Raw genomic sequence first — 21,316 nt, forward strand, 5'->3', positions numbered from 1 at the left:
ACTGATCCCGGATATTTCTCTTGTCTTAGATGCCGATCCAATGCTGCCTGCATTACTTTAAGAGAGTCTGGTTCGTAGTTTTTCCCCGTTTTCTTTCCTCACTTCTACATAAAACTGCAATAGCACCTTGTCTAACTCACAGCATTCATATGCCACTAGAGAATCGTTTTTGTCTTTCTGCGGCCCATTTCTTAAACACGGAAAGCCAAAAATTCTTACTTTTTTGGAATTTTCATTTTCGCTTGCAACTTTCAATTGGTTTATCCTTTCTTCGTCAAATATAGCGAAACATAGCATTGCTGAGTCAGCCATTTTGTTGACAAAATTTGCTAATTTTTGTAACTGTAACCAAGCAACGAACTAGCCAATAGCATTTCAGAAATACGGCCCGTGTTAAGGAAAAAAAGCCCTCCTTGATTGACCAATCAGAATTGAGTAATTTGGTCCTATGTATTATAAGGATTGGAACTATTAGTTCACATATTGTGACCAAGCACGCACACATTAAATACGAGGGTTTTTTTTTTTCCCAAAAAAAATTAAATTTCTTTTTCAATAATTACATTTATAAGTTTATTATAAAATTCTCTATGTAAAAGTAAATTTTAAATATTAATTTCTAATAGTTTACTTCTCATTTTTTGAATAATTTTATCATAAGTTTGGATATTTTATATAATCTAGAAGCAGGTGTTTGACTTTTTTTTTTTTTTTTTTTCTTTTACACCACAAGTTGTACATTGATTTAGAGGTTATTTAAAAAAAAAAAAGAAATTGTGTATCATTTAAGTAGACATTTTCCAAATCTAAGTCTTGTAATTATCCTTTGTTTGTTTTTGTCAGAATATGTGATGTTATAATATTTGGTTCAGGTTGGTAGAAGAATCTACCAGTTTGAGAGTTATCCCATCTGTCTTGCCATATTGTAAAAATAACATCTTTGTTTTTTAATATCAGAAGTGGTAAAAGGGTAATGAATGTCATAATAGGTTTTATTTACTGATCTTTTGGCCAATTTATCAGCCATTTCATTTCCTATAATACCCACATGAGCTGGAATCCAACAAAAAACAACCTCACCACCCATAAGATTAAACTGATACATAAGATATCGGAAATCTAATAATTCTATGTCATTATCTTCCTTGGGGCGGCACGGTGGTGTAGTGGTTAGCGCTGTCGCCTCACAGCAAGAAGGTCCTGGGTTCGAGCCCCGGGGCCGGCGAGGGCCTTTCTGTGTGGAGTTTGCATGTTCTCCCCGTGTCCGCGTGGGTTTCCTCTGGGTGCTCCGGTTTCCCCCACAGTCCAAAGACATGCAGGTTAGGTTAACTGGTGACTCTAAATTGACCGTAGGTGTGAATGTGAGTGTGAATGGTTGTCTGTGTCTCTGTGTCAGCCCTGTGATGACCTGGCGACTTGTCCAGGGTGTACCCCGCCTTTCGCCCGTAGTCAGCTGGGATAGGCTCCAGCTTGCCTGCGACCCTGTAGAACAGGATAAAGCGGCTAGAGATAATGAGATGAGATTATCTTCCTTTTGAATTTTTTGTAAGACAGACAAGGAATCAGAAAAATCACTTTGAGAGGGAGGTTTATCAATAACAAGTTCCAAAGCCTTTGTAATTACTAGTAACTCAGCTCTAAAAATAGCATCATTTGAGATTATCTTTTTGAATGTTTAGACTTGGAATTACAATGCCAGATGCACAATCGATCTTTTTTTTTTTTTTTTTTTTGAACCATCAGTAAATATATGTAAGTGTTGATTGTATTTGAGTTAAATGTGTTCTAATGCTGATTGTAACGTAGCAACTACAACCCTGATTCCAAAAAAGTTGGGACAAAGTACAAAATAAAAACGGAATGCAATGATGTGGAAGTTTCAAAATTCCATGTTTTATTCAGAATAGAACATAGATGACATATCAAATGTTTAAACTGAGAAAATGTATCATTTAAAGAGAAAAATTAGGTGATTTAAAATTTCATGACGACACATCTCAAAAAACTTGGGACAAGGCCATGTTTACCACTGTGAGACATCCCCTTTTCTCTTTACAACAGTCTGTAAACGTCTGGGGACTGAGGAGGCAAGTTGCTCAAGTTTAGGGATAGGAATGTTAACCCATTCTTGTCTAATGTAGGATTCTAGTTGCTCAACTGTCTTAGGTCTTTTTTTGTCGTATCTTCTGTTTTATGATGCGCCAAATGTTTTCTATGGGTGAAAGATCTGGACTGCAGGCTGGCCAGTTCAGTACCCGGACCCTTCTCCTACGCAGCCATGATGCTGTAATTGATGCAGTATGTGGTTTGGCATTGTCATGTTGGAAAATGCAAGGTCTTCCCTGAAAGAGACGTCATCTGGATGGGAGCATATGTTGCTCTAGAACCTGGATATACCTTTCAGCATTGATGGTGTCTTTCCAGATGTGTAAGCTGCCCATGCCACACGCACTAATGCAACCCCATACCATCAGAGATGCAGGCTTCCGAACCGAGCGCTGATGACAACTTGGGTCGTCCTTCTCCTGTTTAGTCCAAATGACACGGCATCCCTGATTTCCATAAAGAACTTCAAATTTTGATTCGTCTGACCACAGAACAGTTTTCCACTTTGCCACAGTCCATTTTAAATGAGCCTTGGCCCAGAGAAGACGTCTGCACTTCTGGATCATGTTTGGATACGGCTTCTTCTTTGAACTATAGAGTTTTAGCTGGCAACGGCGGATGGCACGGTGAATTGTGTTCACAGATAATGTTCTCTGGAAATATTCCTGAGCCCATTTTGTGATTTCCAATACAGAAGCGTGCCTGTATGTGATGCAGTGCCGTCTAAGGGCCCGAAGATCACGGGCACCCAGTATGGTTTTCCGGCCTTGACCCTTACGCACAGAGATTCTTCCAGATTCTCTGAATCTTTTGATGATATTATGCACTGTAGATGATATGTTCAAACTCTTTGCAATTTTACACTGTCGAACTCCTTTGATATTGCTCCACTATTTGTCGGCGCAGAATTAGGGGTATTGGTGATCCTCTTCTCATCTTTACTTCTGAGAGCCGCCGCCACTCCAAGGCTACATCCACACGACAACGGCAACGAGATGTTATTAAAAAAAATATCGCGTCCATATGGGCAACGGATCAGTAAAATATCAGGTACATATGGCAACGCAACGCTTGCTGAAAAGATGCAATACACATGCCACACCTCTAGGGGCGCTGTAAGACGGTCCCTTCGGAGACACCAGAACAATAGAAGATGCTGTCATGAAATTTCAAAATGCCTCGCTTTCGACATTTGATATGTTGTCTATGTTCTATTGTGAATACAATATCAGTTTTTGAGATTTGTAAATTATTGCATTCCGTTTTTATTTACAATTTGTACTTTGTCCCAACTTTTTTGGAATCAGGGTTGTACTATCCTCTTGTTTAGAGATTTTAGGGACTAAATTGAAGTCAACTTTTGGAGATTGGGACTCCCAGAATGGGAAAGGATCAACCAAAGCATTACAAGCTGGAACTAGAAGACTGTTAACCAAATGAACAACTTTCGAGAATATGGGACAAAAGTGAAAATTAATATCTCAATTTTGTTGCTGACCGCACTTTCACTTTGGCGGGGATTGATTTGATTTTTAATTAATTTAAACCGACCCTTGTATTACTGACACTGTCCGGGACAGTTGGGGCTCTGAGTGTGCCTCTCCCGTGGCTGTTTCGGCTCCTAAATCATCTTCAGTGCTTGAAGAAGCTTATTTAAAAAAAAAAAACTCATCACCTTACACTGTGCCATTGTTTGGTTCACGCAGAGATAATTGCACCAACACACCAGTCCAATTAAGACGCATTGTGATTGGTCAAAAGTTTGGCGCTCATTTGATCCTTATGTGTAGGCGATTTTTTTTTTTTTTTTTATTAGTCACAAGCACGTGTTCATTGTTTACACTCTGGATTCCCGCTGTCTCTTCACTGGGATTGGATTTCAGCAAGTGGAGGGATTTGGAGAAAAGATGACTGATGGTTCCAAATAAATTAGTCACTGTGATTACTGCTAGTAATTTTTTCTTTGACACTGATGGATTATGTTCGTCAGTGACGAGTGTGATGAGTGCCAGCGGAAACCCTGCTTAATAGATTTAACTTCTCTACTTGCTTCTTCATAACTGGCTCATATTTTACGAGTAGTGTGCCATCCAAATTGAATTTGAAGTGCAGGGGTTTATTTTGTTTGTTTATTTTCCCCCCTCAGCTTATCCTGGGCCATGGTGTTCGACGTCTCCATGTGTCTGCGGCCCTCGGTGCTAAAGCCAAGGTGTCTATGAGCCGTTTTGAGCCCAGCTCCTACATCAACTATGACAAACTTCAATCCAGTGTCAATATTGTGCGCAAAAGGTCAGCCTGCTCCACTCATGCTTGCTTTTCACTTTCATGTCTGTTTGTTTTTCCTCTCTTATCGCCACTGGTTTGTTATTATTGCTCTTCCTATCGATTTCTTTCCAGCACACTGTTTTCCTATTTGTTCACATTAATCTGGCGTTGGAAAAAGCTATATATAGCAGTGGGTTTTCTTTGTGCAATAGGCTGGACAGGCCACTTACGCTTTCAGAGAAGATTGTCTATGGCCATCTGGATGACCCCGCAGGTCAGGAGATCGTTCGAGGACGCACGTACTTGCGCCTGCGTCCGGACAGAGTGGCAATGCAAGACGCGACAGCACAGATGGCTATGCTGCAGTTCATCAGCAGCGGGCTGCCCAAAGTGGCCGTACCATCCACCATCCACTGTGATCACCTAATTGAGGCTCAGCTAGGAGGAGCTCAGGACTTGCAGCGAGCAAAGGTAAATCTGTAATACGATGTGCTTGGCTGCATGTTTGCTATTCCTTTGGTAAAAGAGTGTCAAAGGATCCGCACTAAATGTAGTGTTAAAGCCTGATGTGTCAGTTTGTCTTTGACTGTAAGGACACATTGATTTTTCTCTATAGTTTGAAGAATTATTGGTGTTGTGATTACTTGATAATGGATATAAGTAATAAGAATGAATGAGTGACTAAACTGCAGTTTGTTCCTGTTTCCTGCTGTGATCCAGGAAGTGAATCAGGAAGTTTACAATTTCCTTGCCAGTGCAGGGGCTAAATACGGTGTTGGTTTCTGGAAACCTGGCTCAGGAATCATCCATCAGGTACTGTTTAAAAGTGCTTTTTGTACCTCAGCATACTAATGGGCCTTTTCCACTACCCTTTTTCAGCTCACTTCAGCTCGCGTTTCGACTACCTCAGAGCAGCACGACTGAGCTCACTTCAGCCTTACTCAGCACCCAAAACTTGCACGGTTTTGGAGTAGGGCTGAAGTGAGCCCAACCGAGCCGAGTGGGGCTAGGGGCGTGAGGGGACACTCCCCTGTGCACTGATTGGTGAGGAGTGTCCTCACATGCCCACACACGCCCTGCGAGCACGCTGGGATCTGTAAACCATATCTATGCTGTAAACCCAGAAGAAGAATTACGAAGCCTTATGCGCCTCGCCTCATCTATACGCTCTTGCCAGTATCTGTTGGCGTTGTCGGTGACAACAAGCCACAGCACCAAGACCAGCAACACTAACGACTCCATGTCCTCCATGTTTGTTGTTTACTATCCGGGTCGTGAGACTACCGCTTAAAAGGTCACTGATGTCACTGTTTGCGCCGCCTAACGACATCACGTGATGTCCACCCACTTTCGCTAACTCCACCCAATGTGTCCACCCACTTCCAGCCAGCACGGTTCTAGGGATGTTAACCGATGACCATTTGACCGATGGTTGACCGAATCAACGTCAACCGGTTAATTTTTTTTTTTTTTGGTTGTCGGTTAAAAAAAAAATCAATCGTTTTGAAGCTGCCGATTTTGGAGCGGAGAACCTGAAATTCTGTGTTGTGAACGCTTGGGGCATGCCATGCGGTGTAAGGACGACAGCTGACAAATCAGAAACACCCATTCAGTCATGTCCTGCCCTCCCGCCCCAGTTGAAGACAGCTGACAAATCAGAAACACCCATTCAGTCATGTCCTGCCCTCCCGCCCCAGTTGAAGACAGCTGCCACTCGGCGAAAGAAAAGTCTGTGTTGGATTACATTTTACTACGATGTTAACCAGGTACGTAACATCAAGGAAATTCTTGACTATCAAAGAAACAAGAACACGGCGCATGAATGAAGTCGATGGTTGATTAGTCTGGTGAATATTAATGTCAGCGTAATAATAATACACAAGATCTGAACTAAAACCTGGTTACTCACTGATGTTACTTAGCATCAGACAGTTGCTATATTAGCTTAGCGGCTAATCAGCTCGGCTCCAGCTATCCCATTCCCAATGGCTGTGCACAATTAGCAGCCATGTAACTGTAATATCAGTAGCTGGAAAACAATTGCAGTATGAGGTCTGTGTCTCACTTCGAAGAAAAGTGCCTAGTCCGTAGCAGTATGCTTCAGAGCAACTTCAGTACCATGCAGTAATGGCGTGTTGATATTGGTAACGGCGTTATAACGATTGTAGCTAATTAATTAGATTACCCGGCATTATAACAGCCTTTGTTTTAATGCCGTTATTCCCATCACTGAATGTTATGTACTTCTTCTAGCACTTGACTTTATTTTCAACACCATCATGGCCAACTGAAACTGTCTCTAAGCTGGAGCCATTTGTCCTCCGCTCCAATACAAACCCCTCGACATCAGTGCCGCGTTTGACTAAATGTTTCGCGCTGTAGAAAAGGTAATGTGAGTGGAGGGCAGCGACTGGGACTGAATGTGCGGATGCTCACAGTTAGATTTAGAATAGATTCTAATAATTCCGATTCTAGAATTTTAAACTCATAGGTTAACCGACTTTAACCGGCTAATGAGGCTCAGTGGTCGGTCAAGATTTTTTTTTAGTTTTCGCCATCCCTACACGGTTCAGCGCGGTTGTAGTCGAAATGCAACCCCAACTCAGCACCGCACGGCTCAGCCCAACTCGGCCGCATTGGTAGTGGAAAAGCCCCATAAAACCCTTTTGAATTTTTTTTTTTTTTCAGCAATCTAACATGAGTGAATCTGTATTCTATAATTTTTCTTGCAGATTATTTTGGAGAATTATGCCTATCCTGGAGTAATGTTGATTGGTACTGATTCCCATACACCTAATGGTGGTGGATTGGGCAGCATCTGCATTGGAGTGGGTGGAGCGGATGCTGTTGATGTCATGGCAGGAATTCCCTGGGAACTTAAGTGCCCCAAAGTGAGTGTGTGTGTGTATATAAGCGAAATCAGCCACTGGTCACCATTGGGGCACTAAGTACTTGTAATTGACAAGGTTATCCTTTGGTTAAAAACATGAATTTTTGTGCAGGTCATTGGTGTCAAATTGACAGGCAGTCTGTCAGGTTGGACCTCACCAAAGGATGTTATTCTGAAAGTAGCTGGCATCCTCACAGTAAAAGGTGGCACTGGTGCTATTGTGGAGTATCATGGTCCTGGGGTGGATTCCATCTCTTGTACAGGCAAGACTTTACATCGGGGCCATTCAGATCTCAATTCCCCTCGGACCTCCCAGGTCATGTATATGGATTTTCTTGAAAAAATTCATGTGAAAACTTCTATTAAGTTCATGGGGCCTTGTAAAATCCTAAGGCTTTACTCCAAATCCTTTTTTTTTAATTAGCAATTTGAATTTTAAGGTTTGGCTTTAAATTTAGAGCTAAATTTCATTATTTGTGATTCATTGTATGTGTGTTCTAAGCTTCACCAATTCCTCATTTTTCACTGGATTGGCTTGAAATTTTTACTGGGCATCAAATAAACCCTAAGGATAATTTGCAACATGTGTTCATGTAAATGCTTGCTGGTGAATGTTTTACTTTGTTTGAACGGAGAATCTTTAACTTTCCAAAATGTGTATCTGCTACTTTTCACTTTCTTGCAATCAAATGTTGATTGTGTATAGTATTAATATAGTTCCATCATATCTAGTTATTTGGTCCTGCACAAAAATTGACTACCACAGATCTTGCTAAATATAGCTTTGGAGCTGAAAAACTCATTTTAAGATATTTTGACTGTAAATATTCCAAAGAAGGATTTTCAGTGTTAAATGTCCTTGAAATGTGGTGGGCTTTTATTTATTTATTTTAAAAAGAACAAGAAAGTGTTATTCATTTCAGATTACAGTAGCAGTCAAAAGTTTGGATGCACCTACTCATTCATAGGTTTTTCTGTATTTTAACCATTTTCTACATTGTAGAACAATAGTGACATTAAAACTATGGAATTATGTGATGTTTTTTTAATTAATTTTTTTTAAAACACTTATGTTTCATATTTTAGATTCTTCAAAGTAGCCAGTGTTTACCTTGATCATACTTTGTACACTATTGGCATTATTTTAACCAGCTTCATGAGGTAGTCACCTGGAATGCTTTTCAGTTAACAGATGTGTCTCCATGCTTGTATACAGAAAATTATTCAAAAAGTAATACTGAGGTTTTTTTTCCATCTCATCTCATTATCTGTAGCCACTTTATCCTGTCCTACAGGGTCGCAGGCAAGCTGGAGCCTATCCCAGCTGACTACGGGCGAAAGGCAGGGTACACCCTGGACAAGTCGCCAGGTCATCACAGGGCTGACACATAGACACAGACAACCATTCACACTCACATTCACACCTACGGTCAATTTAGAGTCACCAGTTAGCCTAACCTGCATGTCTTTGGACTGTGGGGGAAACCGGAGCACCCGGAGGAAACCCACGCAGACACGGGGAGAACATGCAAACTCCACACAGAAAGGCCCTCGCCGGCCACGGGGCTCGAACCCGGACCTTCTTGCTGTGAGGCGACAGCGCTAACCACTACACCACCGTGCCGCCCCTGGGTTTTTTTTTTTTTTAATGTATATCTGCAATAAATATTAACACATTTCCCATAAAGTTTCAAGAAATTTAAAATGATGCTTTTTGGGGAAAATATCGTAAGTGGGTTTTCCTGATCCAAACCAAGATCTGTGGCATTTTTATTATTATTTTTTTTTTTATGCAAGACCAAATAATGTCTTGATATGGTAGCATTACTACGCAGAATCAACATTTGGTTGAAAGAAAGTGAAAATTAGTGGAGATATTTAATTTTTGAAAATAAAAGATTCTTTGTTTGGGTAAAAAAAAATTGTTTTAGTAATTTGATTATTGTAAATCATTCATTGACTAGTATTTACATGAATACATGTTCCAAATTATCTTTAGGGTTTTTTGGATGTTCAGTACAAGTTTCAAGCCAATCCAGTGAAAAATAAGCAATTTGTGAGGCTTAAATACACAAAGAATTGCAAAAATTATGAAATTTAGCTCTGAGGGACAAACATAACTAAAAAGTATTTGGAGTAGAGCTTTGATATAGTATGATGTCATGAACTTAGTTTTTACAAGAAAATCCATGGCTTGGACTGGGAAAAGTTATGAATTCTCAGCGAGTTGACATGGAATGACCCATCATTGATGGAGGCAAGATAAAAAAAAAATAAAAACCAGTTTGGTGCATGCTTACATGCCTTTACATTTCCTTAATGTTTTAGGAATGGCTACTATCTGTAATATGGGTGCTGAAATTGGTGCCACCACCTCAGTCTTCCCGTACAATCACCGTATGAGGACGTACCTGGAGAAGACCGGTCGTGCAGGTTGGTGGTAGTACATCTGGCACGTGTATTAATCCATTCATCCTTTTATGTCTGTTGTAGTTATTTTCTTGTTTGTGTAGAAATTGCCAGTCTGGCTGATGAGTACAAAGATCTGCTCGTCCCTGATGCTGGCTGTGAATATGACCAAGTGATTGAGATTAACCTGAGTGAGGTAAGCAGCCATCCTGATTTAATCTGTGTCTAGAATACGAGAAACCTATGAAATTCATGTTTTACAGATGATAAGGTAGGAATATGGTGATCTGTTCTCTGTATGCTAATGTGGTATTAATGTCCTCTAAATGTTATCAGCACTCTTGAGCCCACTTTTTAGATAAGCTTAGAAGCTGGTCTTTAACAGACGCTAACCTGTGGTGTTGTGTGTCTGTTTTTTGTTTTGTTTTAATCCCCACCCGGATCAACAGTGTCTGTGGTTTTCTCCCTTCAACCACCAAGTCAAAATACCAACTACCAGTGGTGGGTTATTATTTTGGGGGTTGCACAGTGAATAATACACATCACTAATCTGTATAATTTAAAAAACACTCTGTAGTCTTGTAACACAGCTGCTGCTGATTGGCTGCATGAACCTACAGCAGAGCGTATAGGCCTGGTCCCACAATAATGATAACTATATATAAATAAATTGGTCCCCTGCAGTTTGTGTGGTTGGTGGTCACACCAGACTGATAACGATGCTCATAAGGCCTGGGTTTATTGGTATCAGTGAGATTGCTTCTGGAGTGCTGCCCCCCCGCCCAGGCCTGAACTTGATCTGATAAAACCATCTGACCAATCAGGTAATCGTTTTCATGTGACGTCGTCTGAGCACATGCTGTTTTTCATCTTTGTACATCCTTGTTGCATCATGAAGTCATGGAATATGGATTCACAGAAAATACAAATATAAAGCACTGATTTTTTTTTTTTTCCCCCCCATGAAGTATCAATCGTAAATTAATAAACATATATAAATGCAGGTAAGATATTTTAATTATGAACTTTGGCAGTCCAAACATTTAACTGTTTTAGACTTTTTTTTTTTTTTTTTTTTTTAATCCATGATGCATCATCTGTATGAAATCAGTAACCAATCTGTAATATACTGAAACGTCCGTTGACCAATCTGTAAATTATTTGCATCCGTATGAAAATCTGTAACCACTCCGTGTCCCCCCCCCCCCCCCTTTTTTTTTAACTATATTTCCGTAGTCTGTGACCTATCCGTATTATATCATCCACCGGCATATGTGCATGGGTTGTTTAAGTCCAAGCTGTACAGTATGACTGGGAATAATGTGTTACGACTTGGGGGGGACTACTTCTTCCATGACCGTTCCTAAGTTGCATGTGTTTATTTACCTGAGTGGCAGGATCCACCGATGATATAGTTATGGTGTGACTGCTCCAGACTGGAACTACAGTTGGGTCCATATATATTTGGACACTGACACATTTTATTTTTTTACCTGTTTACTGAAACATATTCAAGTTATATAATGGACATAAAGTTCAGACTTTCAGCTTTCATTTGAGGGTATTCACATTAAAATTGGATGAAGGGTTTAGGAGTTTCAGCTCGTTAACATGTGCCACCCTGTTTTTAAAGGGACCAAAAGTAATTGGACAATTGACTCAAAGGCTATTTCATGGGCAGGTGTGGGCAATTCCTTCGTTATGTCATTCTCAATTAAGCAGATAAAAGGCCTGGAGTTGATTTTGAGGTGTGGTGCTTGCATTTGGAAGATTTTGCTGTGAAGAGAACATGCGGTCAAAGGAGCTCTCCATGCAGGTGAAACAAGCCATCCTTAAGCTGCGAAAACAGAAAAAACCCATCCAAGAAATTGCTACAATATTAGGAGTGGCAAAATCTACAGTTTGGTACATCCTGAGAAAGAAAGAAAGCACTGGTGAAATCAATGCAAAAAGACCTGGATGCCCACAGAAGACAACAGTGGTGGATGATCGCAGAATAATAATTTCCATGGTGAAGAGAAACCCCTTCACAACAGCCAACCAAGTGAACAACACTCTCCAGGAGGTAGGCGTATCAATATCCAAATCTACCATAAAGAGAAGACTGCATGAAAGTAAATACAGAGGGTTCACTGCACGGTGCAAGCCACTTATAAGCCTCAAGAATAAAAAGGCTAGATTGGACTTTGCTAAAAAACATCTAAAAAAGCCAGCACAGTTCTGGAAGAACATTCTTTGGACAGATGAAACCAAGATCAACCTCTACCAGAATGATGGAAAGAAAAAAGTATGGCGAAGGCATGGTACAGCTCATGATCCAAAGCATACCACATCATCTGTAAAACACGGCGGAGGCAGTGTGATGGCTTGGGCATGCATGGCTGCCAGTGGCACTGGGTCACTAGTGTTTGTTGATGATGTGACACAGGACAGAAGCAGCCGGATGAATTCTGAGGTATTCAGAGACATACTGTGTGCTCAAATCCAGCCAAACTGATTGGTCGGTGTTTCATAATACAGATGGACAATGACCCAAAATATAAAGCCAAAGCAACCCAGGAGTTTACTAAAGCAAAGAAGTGGAATATTCTTGAATGGCCAAGTCGGTCACCTGATCTCAACCCAATTGAGCATGCATTTCACTTGTTAAGGACTAAACTTCAGACAGAAAGGCCCACAAACAAACAGCAACTGAAAACCGCTGCAGTAAAGGCCTGGCAGAGCATTAAAAAGGAGGAAACACAGCGTCTGGTGATGTCCATGAGTTCAAGACTTCAGGCAGTCATTGCCAACAAAGGGTTTTCAACCGAGTATTAGAAATGAACATTTTATTTACAATTATTTAATTTGTCCAGTTACTTTTGAGCCCCTGAAATGAAGGGATTGTGTTTAAAAAATGCTTTAGTTCCTCACATTTTTATGCAATCATTTTGTTCAACCCACTGAATTAAAGCTGAAAGTCTGAACTTCAACTGCATCTGAATTGTTTCTCATCTCATCTCATTATCTGTAGCCGCTTTATCCTTCTACAGGGTCGCAGGCAAGCTGGAGCCTATCCCAGCTGACTACGGGCGAAAGGCGGGGTACACCCTGGACAAGTCGCCAGGTCATCACAGGGCTGACACATAGACACAGACAACCATTCACATTCACGGTCAATTTAGAGTCACCAGTTAACCTAACCTGCATGTCTTTGGACTGTGGGGGAAACCGGAGCACCCGGAGGAAACCCACGCGGACACGGGGAGAACATGCAAACTCCACACAGAAAGGCCCTCGCCGGCCCCGGGGCTTGAACCCAGGACCTTCTTGCTGTGAGGCGACAGCGCTAACCACTACACCACCATGCCGCCCATCTGAATTGTTTTTTGTTCAAAATTCATTGTAATGTACAGAACCAAAATTAGAAAAATGTTGTCTCTGTCCAAATATTTATGGCCCTAACTGTAAATTCAGGCATCAGTATAGTTGGAGTTAAAGGTATAGTTATTGGTGGTGTGGGACCAGGCCCCATTTCTGCCTACAGTCCTGGGCTCGTTTCTGTTAACCCTCAGCCTCGTGTCCTATCATTCTGGGTTTTGTTTTTCTCTCCATCTCTATTTTGTACACAACCACTAGTGGTGCATATATAATTTTATTATTTATTTTTTGGGGATTATGGATTTATGCGCCCCCTCAGAAAATAGTACTATATCGGTTACCTCAGAGAATCCATAATTACCGGAGTCTCTCAGTGCATGGTATTTGATTTTATATCCCTCATCAAAAAATCCCAAGCTAAAAGTGCTAAGATTGACTCTCAGCATAAACTCACTGGAGGCAGCCATGTTTGTTGTTTTGCGTCAGAGCGACCTGCGTATGTGCAATGTAACATGCTGTCGCCTGTCTCGCTAGGCATGATCATGATGCGTAGATCTGTGCACATGCAGACATGCTCACAGAGCCACAGCTGTGACTCGAGTCAGCCGTATAGCTTGAAATTGTGATGTCATTTCATGGTATATCCAGGATTTAACTCAATTTTTGACGTTATGAGATACATTGCTTAATCAATGGTGGGACTATTTTATGTCATGTGAGCCATCCTTGGTCAGTCCCTGCATGGGAGTTTTTTGATGAGGGATATGATATGGTTTAACCATCTGGTTTGAATTGGATGGAGCCTGAGGATATCGTATCGCCTCAGAATAGTTTAGTCTAGTTCTCAAATATATGTTGTTGAGCCACGCAAAAGTCAGATTAGTTGCTTAATGATGGAGTATTTTTGTATCTTCTTTATTACACAGTAGGTTTCAAACACTAGCAGTTAAGGGTCTTCAGTGTAGAGCTTTAAAATTATTTGATTTGTATGCTAAAACATTAGCAGTATAACACCCTGACATATAAGAGTGGAGTAAGAGCACGGTTTGTTTTTGAGTACTATATGTTTGTCTTTGATGGATTTCTAGCTAAAACTTCACTACAACTTTGCGTTCCTATTTATCATTATTAGCCTGTATTCAATACAAGCTCCAGCTTGTGCCTTTTCGATTCAGTCACCTGCCAATTCCCACCCGGCTGCCAGCTCTCTCCTATCATATGACCGCTGTTAACTAAGGAGGGTAAAATGAACATGCTTTCACTGAAACACTTGAAGCCAGCCTATAACATATTTGCAAACTCCTGCTTATGCAGCATCACAGCTCTGAGGAAAGGATGGATGGCTGTGGCATTGTAGGGATTCAAACCCCCAATAGAGCGAACACTTCTTTTTTTTTTTTTTTTTTTTTTTCCCTGTTCTGTTGTGCCACTTGGGATCCCATCAGCTAATGGCTTTTAAAGGAACAGTCCACCGTACTTCCATAATGAAATATGTTGTTCTCTGAATTGAGACGAGCTGATCCGTACCTCTCCGAGCTTTGTGCGACCTCCCAGTCAGTCAGACGCTCTGTTACTCCTGTTAGCAATGTAGCTAGGCTCAGCATGGCCAATGGTATTTTTTGGGGCTGTAGTTAGATGCGACCAAACTCTTCCACGTTTTTCCTGTTTGCATAGGTTTATATGACCAGTGATATGAAACAAAGTTCAGTTACAGAAATTGAAACGTGGCGATTTTCTATGCTATGGAAAGTCCGCACTATAATGACAGGCGTACTAACACCTTCTGCGCGCTTCAACAGCGCATTGATACCTTCACTCAGGAGTTGTACCATTTATTTTTTAGACAGGGCGGACGGACCAGGGCATTCGCCCGCCTGGCCGTGCCCGACGAGGAGCGCTCTCGGCCGGCTTGGGAGGCAGACGGCAGCCCCTCCTGGAAGTGTGGTTTTACCATGGGCCTCATGTGGAAAAATGACACAGTCCCAATTTTACCATGGGGCTCGGCGGACCAGGGCATTCGCCCGCCCGGCCGTGCCCGAAGAGGAGTGAAGGTATCAATGCGCTGTCGAAGCGCGCAGAAGGTGTTAGTACGCCTGTCATTATAGTGCGGACTTTCCATAGCATAGAAAATCGCCACGTTTCAATTTCTGTAACTGAACTTTGTTTCATATCACTGGTCATATAAACCTATGTAAACAGGAAAAACGTGGAAGAGTTTGGTCGCATCTAACTACAGCCCCAAAAAATACCATTGGCCATACTGAGCCTAGCTACATTGCTAACAGGAGTAACAGTGCGTCTGACTGACTGGGAGGTCGCGCAAAGCTCGGAGAGGTACGGATCAGCTCGTCTCAATTCAGAGAAGAACATATTTCATTATGGAAGTACGGTGGACTGTTCCTTGAAAGATTTACACGGACCTGCTGTCTCCCTCGTAACCTTGTAGATTAGGGGTCTTCAGTCTTCTCCACAAAGGGCTGATGTGGCTCTAGGCTTTCTTTCCAACCAACCAGGAGTCACACCTGCTTCCACTTGTTGAATCAGTTCGTCTTGGTCTCTAATCAAGTGTGCATCCTGTTTGGTTGAAATGAAATCTTGTAGCCACACCAGCCCTTTGCGGATAAGATTGAAGGCTGCTTCTGTAGCGTGTAGTATATACACTTGGGTATTCTGACACTGGCTCCTAGTCATCCACAAGTTTAACCAGCAAGAATGGTCAAGTTATTCTAGTTTCTTGTCTAAATGCGTCTTGCCTAATTCTCAAAATGGTTTCATCCTCCTTTTCCTGTATGTTCTTTTTGTTTTTTCCCTTCTTGTTGTGTGTAGAAGTGCAGTTTTTCTCTAAAATATTTTGGTCTAAGAATGGTGCTTATTATTAAACAGTCCAAATAAGGTTTTTGCTTGAGCAAAATCACCAATCTTCCTGTAACTGTGGGCCTTTGCTGATTTGCCGTTTAACCTCTTGCAGCTGAAGCCACACATCAATGGTCCCTTCACCCCTGATTTGGCTCACCCAGTGTCTGAAATTGGCTCTGTGGCAGAGAAGAATGGTTGGCCTTTAGAAGTTAAAGTTGGTATGTACCACCACAGATCCCTCAACTCATATACGCACAACTTAAATTGACAGCACAGCTCAGTTTCTTCAGACGAAAAACATTTTTGTCTGTCTTTCATTCACTGACTTTCAGGTCTGATTGGAAGCTGCACCAACTCCAGTTATGAAGATATGGGCAGAGCTGCCTCTCTGGCCAAGCAGGCTCTAGACAAAGGACTCAAGTGCAAAGCCATGTTCACAGTCACCCCTGGCTCTGAGCAGATCCGTGCTACTATTGAGAGAGACGGTTATGTGAGTCTCAGTACTTTAATTTAGGAGTATGTTTTAAAAAATATAGACTGTATGTGGCTGTTGTAATGCATCATTACACTCAGTACCACTTACTTACGATCGATGCTCAGTACCTGTTTGTGAATTTAGGTAGTTGAGGAATTTGTATTTTCTATAACTGCACACTTGTATCTTTTGTATAAATATAGTCATAGGGTATTTTTCTCTCTGGTTGTAGGCTAAGATACTGAGTGATGTTGGAGGAGTTGTCCTGGCCAATGCTTGTGGACCGTGCATTGGACAGTGGGACAGGTAACGCAGAGCACCTTGCTTATGAAACACAATTGTTCATGTTCTATTTGAATTTATTCTATTTGTGACATACCTGGTTTTGTTTTGTGTAGGAGAGATGTTAAAAAAGGAGAGAAGAACACCATAGTCACATCCTTTAACAGGAACTTCACAGCTCGTAATGATGCCAATCCTGCCACCCATGCATTTGTCACATCTCCAGAGGTATCAGGATTATGGTCTCACTGAGGGACATACTGTGCTACCTTTTGGAGCACAATCTCTTGTTTTCTTCTAGTTGTATCTCCTGTTAAATTTACCCTTTTTCGTTTGATATTCTGCCATCAGATCGTTACTGCACTTGCCATTGCGGGTACACTGCGATTCAACCCTGAGGTTGACCATCTCACAGCTCCCAATGGAGAGAAGTTTAAGCTGGAGCCCCCTACAGGAGATGAGTTGCCTGCACGTGACTTTGACCCGGGGCAGGACACGTATCAGCACCCACCAGCTGATGGCTCTGGCCTCAAAGTGAATGTCAGCCCGCAGAGCAACCGCCTGCAGCTGCTCGAGCCCTTTGATAAGTGGCATGGCAAAGACCTGGAAAAAATGCAAGTGCTTATAAAGGTAATCTGGCAAACGGGTGCTTTAGTGATTTGGTTTTCAGGGTTTTGTTTATCTATAAACTTAATCGGAGCTGTTCCTAGGTGAAGGGCAAATGCACCACTGACCACATCAGTGCTGCTGGACCCTGGCTGAAATTCCGTGGTCATTTGGATAACATCTCAAACAATCTGCTTATTGGAGCTGTGAACATTGAAAACGATGCAGTCAATAAAGTCCGTAATCAGCTGACTGGAGAATTTGGTGCTGTACCTGATGTTGCACGCAATTACAAGGTAAAAGTCTTCATTCTCACATGATTTCTTTACTGAATTAAGAAGATTAATGGATTACTTATTTAAATATAGTTTAATTGACATATAAATTGCATCTGTATTCACATTTCTGAGTCTTTTAAAACTGCAGAAGTAAATGATTTTAAATTGTGTATTTGTTTACCCGTAGAAAAATGGTGTTTCATGGGTTGTGGTGGGAGATGAGAACTACGGTGAGGGATCCAGCAGAGAACATGCTGCTTTAGAGCCCAGACATCTTGGGGGCAGGGCCATCATTGTCAAGAGCTTTGCCAGAATTCATGGTGACTTATTCTTTTTTTTTTTTTTTTCCTTTTAAAGCCTTGGAATGTATTTTTGATATTTTCGTTTATCTTCAACTCCATAACCTGAGTCTTTCAAACCTGTGGTCTGCCTATTCCACAGTACTGCTTTTGGGAGCAGGCGGGGAATAGGATTAACAAAACGGTCCCGTGTGCATCTCTACAGTCTGTCCTTCTACAAAAGCTTCAAAATTGGCATGACCATACCTTCCCTTGAGTGGCTCCCTGATTCTGGGGCTCTTTTTCTTCTAACACTTTTTTTTTTTTTCTCCTCCTTCTGTGTCAAACATGTCTGTTTTCCCCAATCACCCCACTGGTCTATTTGCTTCCTGCTGGACTTTGATTATTAAAGCTACAGAAATTATTACAGGGATCAATCAGGGAAGGTCATAAGTAAGAAGATGAACAAACCAAACTAGGAACAAAAAATAAGAGGAAAAAGCATTTAAGGCTGGAGTTTTATCTTTTTATAATGCATCTTGACCTTTACAAGGTTACATAAGGGGTGTTCACACGGCAACTTTTACTCCGGTGTAGCACCGGGGCTGCCCCGGTAGAGCGTTCACACGGTACAAAGTTATGCCGGTGTAGCCCCTGAAAGCTGCTTAAACCGGTGCAAATCTAACCCTGCTCGGGAGGTGGTTTAAGAAATTTACTCCGGAGTAAATGCTAGTTTGCAGGGCAGCACCGATATAAAATGGGACGTCTGAACGCTACAGGGGTAGACTCGCTACGCGTGAGAAGAGTTGGTTACATACGGGCATTGCATAATTTGCACCCTGGTATTTTTGCGCTTCCAAAATGGCGAACAACAACAACAACAACAGAACTGCGTGTCTTCCAGTGTTGTCAGATTTGGCGGATTTGAACATATTTTGGGATGGAAAACGTCAGCAGTATTTGGCAACACGGGTATCCTTCATCCACGTTGTTTTCCCGGCGCTTGGTGATGCCATGACAACCGGGAAAAGGAAGTACATTTTCACGCATGCGCATATTTCATTTCCGCATTATTACTATCGTACAGCACGGTCGCAAAAACTGCCGTGTGACCGCAAGTGGGGCTGCACCGGTGCTAACACGCTTCTCTCTAGTAAGCAGGTTTGTGACGTGTGAACGCTCCACAAAATTTACACCGGTGTAAGATATATCACAACAAAATACATCGATGCAAATATGTGCCGTGTGAACATCCCTATATTTATCCAATATAATTGATTTTTTTTTTTTTTTTTTCACTGATGTGGAATTTGCATCATTCCTTGTGAAGTTGTTTAGCTAGCTGGTTAGTGACGAAAGCCAGGTGTTTTTGTATTTCAAACACCTTTACATCAGGTGAGAGCAAGTTATCTGGGATGTCTGCTTGGGCTTAGAAACTTTTTGTATTTATTGCTCTGTTTGTGTTAGTGTGCTAATGTTAGATACCTAATGCTTTTTGAAAGGTTGGAGAACAGAGTAGATAGTACAGTACATGATTATAGATGTTGTGAAAAATGTACACATTGGAAGCGAGCAGACCTGATTTGGTGCTCTACACCGTGTTCTTATCGGGCTGGAGTTAGTGGGGCTAGTTCACGTCTGTTGGCTTCATAGATGATGCTGACGTGAGCATAAACCGCAGCAGAAGATTAACCGTCGCAGTCCTATGAAATTGTTCCTACATTAATTCTGTAATACGCAACAGATAATTATATGCAGAGACGTGTGGATACTTGGGCTAAATCCCAACCTACATACTGCTGTATTAAATAGTTTGTCAGGACGCCATTTGGTGTCCTGCAGTTTGGGATGTAGACTTTAATTCACTCTGAATATGTGCGCACAGCTAGCCTGGGAAATCCCATGCTGCTTTGCACAATCGTTCCGATCTGAAAAGACAGCATGGAAACTATGGTCTAAAGGCTCGCCTGAGTTAGGGAGCCAATCAGAGAGTGGGGAGGGGTGGAAAGACGGTGACGCGTACTATTCGACAAACGGAAGCTTGTAGTTTATTTGGGACTGTTTACGGATCACATTTAACATGACGGCGAGCGATACGAACCAAACTTTCGATCAAGCTTTAGACACTGTTCTGAATTAGCCTGGGAAATCCCATGCTGCTTTGCACAATCGTTCCGATCTGAAAAGACATATTTCCTTCTCTTCTTCGTTGCTCTAACTACGTCACCAGGTACAACTGCCATGATTGGCCATGGGCTACGTATACGCTAAATGATAGACATTCGCAACGTCCAATAAACGGCCGTTGACAATCGTAAACCACACCTCCCCTACGAGAAATTCAATAGGCGGATTCCAGACCATATTTCACTTGTGATATGGTCTCGTGTTAACCAGACTAGCGCACAGCTGTGAGATGGTGAAAATCCAAAATCTTGCATCCATCAGCTGTACGACTGACTGACATACGCAACCCGGACCGGGCCGATCCACCAGCCTGTTGTAGATTATTGCTGTTTATTTATTTTTGTTTCTACTTGGGTATACTAAAACAAGGTTAAAGGTTACATATTTATCCAACCCATTCTTGATAGAAGCTTAAATTATATGTGCAAGTTTTCAGATTAACTCTCCACTTTTTTTTAATAAAGTACCAGTCAAAACTTTGGACACACCTTCCAATTCAATTGTTTTTGTTTTGTTTTTATTTTTCTAAATAGCCAATTTGTGTCTTAATGTAATGATGGATGTCGTTTCTCTGTACTTAGTTCAGCAGTTCTTGCCATAATCTGGATTAGTACAGTTGTCGAATAGGGCTATTTACGGGTTTTTTTTTTTTTTTATTATTATTTACTGTTTGATCATCTCAGTCGCATTAAGGCGGCAAGAAATTGCACTAATTAACTCTTGATGAGGCACACCTGTTAATTGAAAAGCATTCTGGGTGACTACCTCATGAAGCTGGCTAAGATAATATCAACAACGTGCAAAGTGCCATCAAGGTAAACGGTGGCTACGTTGAAGAATCTAAAATATAAAACATCTAGTTGAACATTTACCACATAATTCCGTATGTTTCATGTTATTTCATAGTTTTGATGTCCTCAGTATTGTTCTACAGTGTAGAAAATAGTCAAAATACAGAAAAACCTTTTGAATGAATGTCCCAACTTCTGATTGGTACCGTCTCTGAACAGAAACAAACTTGAAGAAACAAGGCCTGCTTCCCCTTACCTTTGCTGACCCTGCTGATTATGACAAAATCTGCCCAGATGATAAAATCTCCATCGTAGGCCTCAAGACTTTTGCCCCTGGAAAGGTGAGCATTATTTTAAAATAAAAAGACATGTTTTTCATTTATGAATTGTTTAATAGAATATGAAATGAAGAGGTCCTGGTCCAGTATGTTTACTTTGTCGTCATTAATCTACAAGTGTGGTGGATACCACCACTGAAAATGTGAAGTGTGTCAAACATTGCTTTGTTCACTTTGTGTGCGCTTGTGCTTTTA

General features: G+C 41.4%; 1 protein-coding gene across 1 annotated transcript in view; it reads left to right on the forward strand.

The window, feature by feature from the left end:
* Positions 1–21,316, forward strand: part of aco2 (aconitase 2, mitochondrial) — a 30,411-nt gene that overhangs the window by 5,565 nt on the left and 3,530 nt on the right. Inside the window, exons 2-16 of the mRNA XM_060939811.1 lie at positions 4,253–4,395; positions 4,584–4,842; positions 5,092–5,184; positions 7,104–7,262; positions 7,374–7,524; positions 9,590–9,694; positions 9,775–9,866; positions 15,999–16,104; positions 16,219–16,376; positions 16,594–16,667; positions 16,760–16,871; positions 16,995–17,273; positions 17,354–17,545; positions 17,715–17,847; positions 21,003–21,124. Of these exons, the coding sequence (XP_060795794.1) occupies positions 4,253–4,395; positions 4,584–4,842; positions 5,092–5,184; positions 7,104–7,262; positions 7,374–7,524; positions 9,590–9,694; positions 9,775–9,866; positions 15,999–16,104; positions 16,219–16,376; positions 16,594–16,667; positions 16,760–16,871; positions 16,995–17,273; positions 17,354–17,545; positions 17,715–17,847; positions 21,003–21,124 (2,178 nt within the window). The remainder of the gene's footprint in view (positions 1–4,252; positions 4,396–4,583; positions 4,843–5,091; positions 5,185–7,103; positions 7,263–7,373; positions 7,525–9,589; positions 9,695–9,774; positions 9,867–15,998; positions 16,105–16,218; positions 16,377–16,593; positions 16,668–16,759; positions 16,872–16,994; positions 17,274–17,353; positions 17,546–17,714; positions 17,848–21,002; positions 21,125–21,316) is intronic.

Source organism: Neoarius graeffei, chromosome 14 (genome assembly GCF_027579695.1).
Source record: "Neoarius graeffei isolate fNeoGra1 chromosome 14, fNeoGra1.pri, whole genome shotgun sequence".
Taxonomy (NCBI): Eukaryota; Metazoa; Chordata; class Actinopteri; order Siluriformes; family Ariidae; genus Neoarius; species Neoarius graeffei.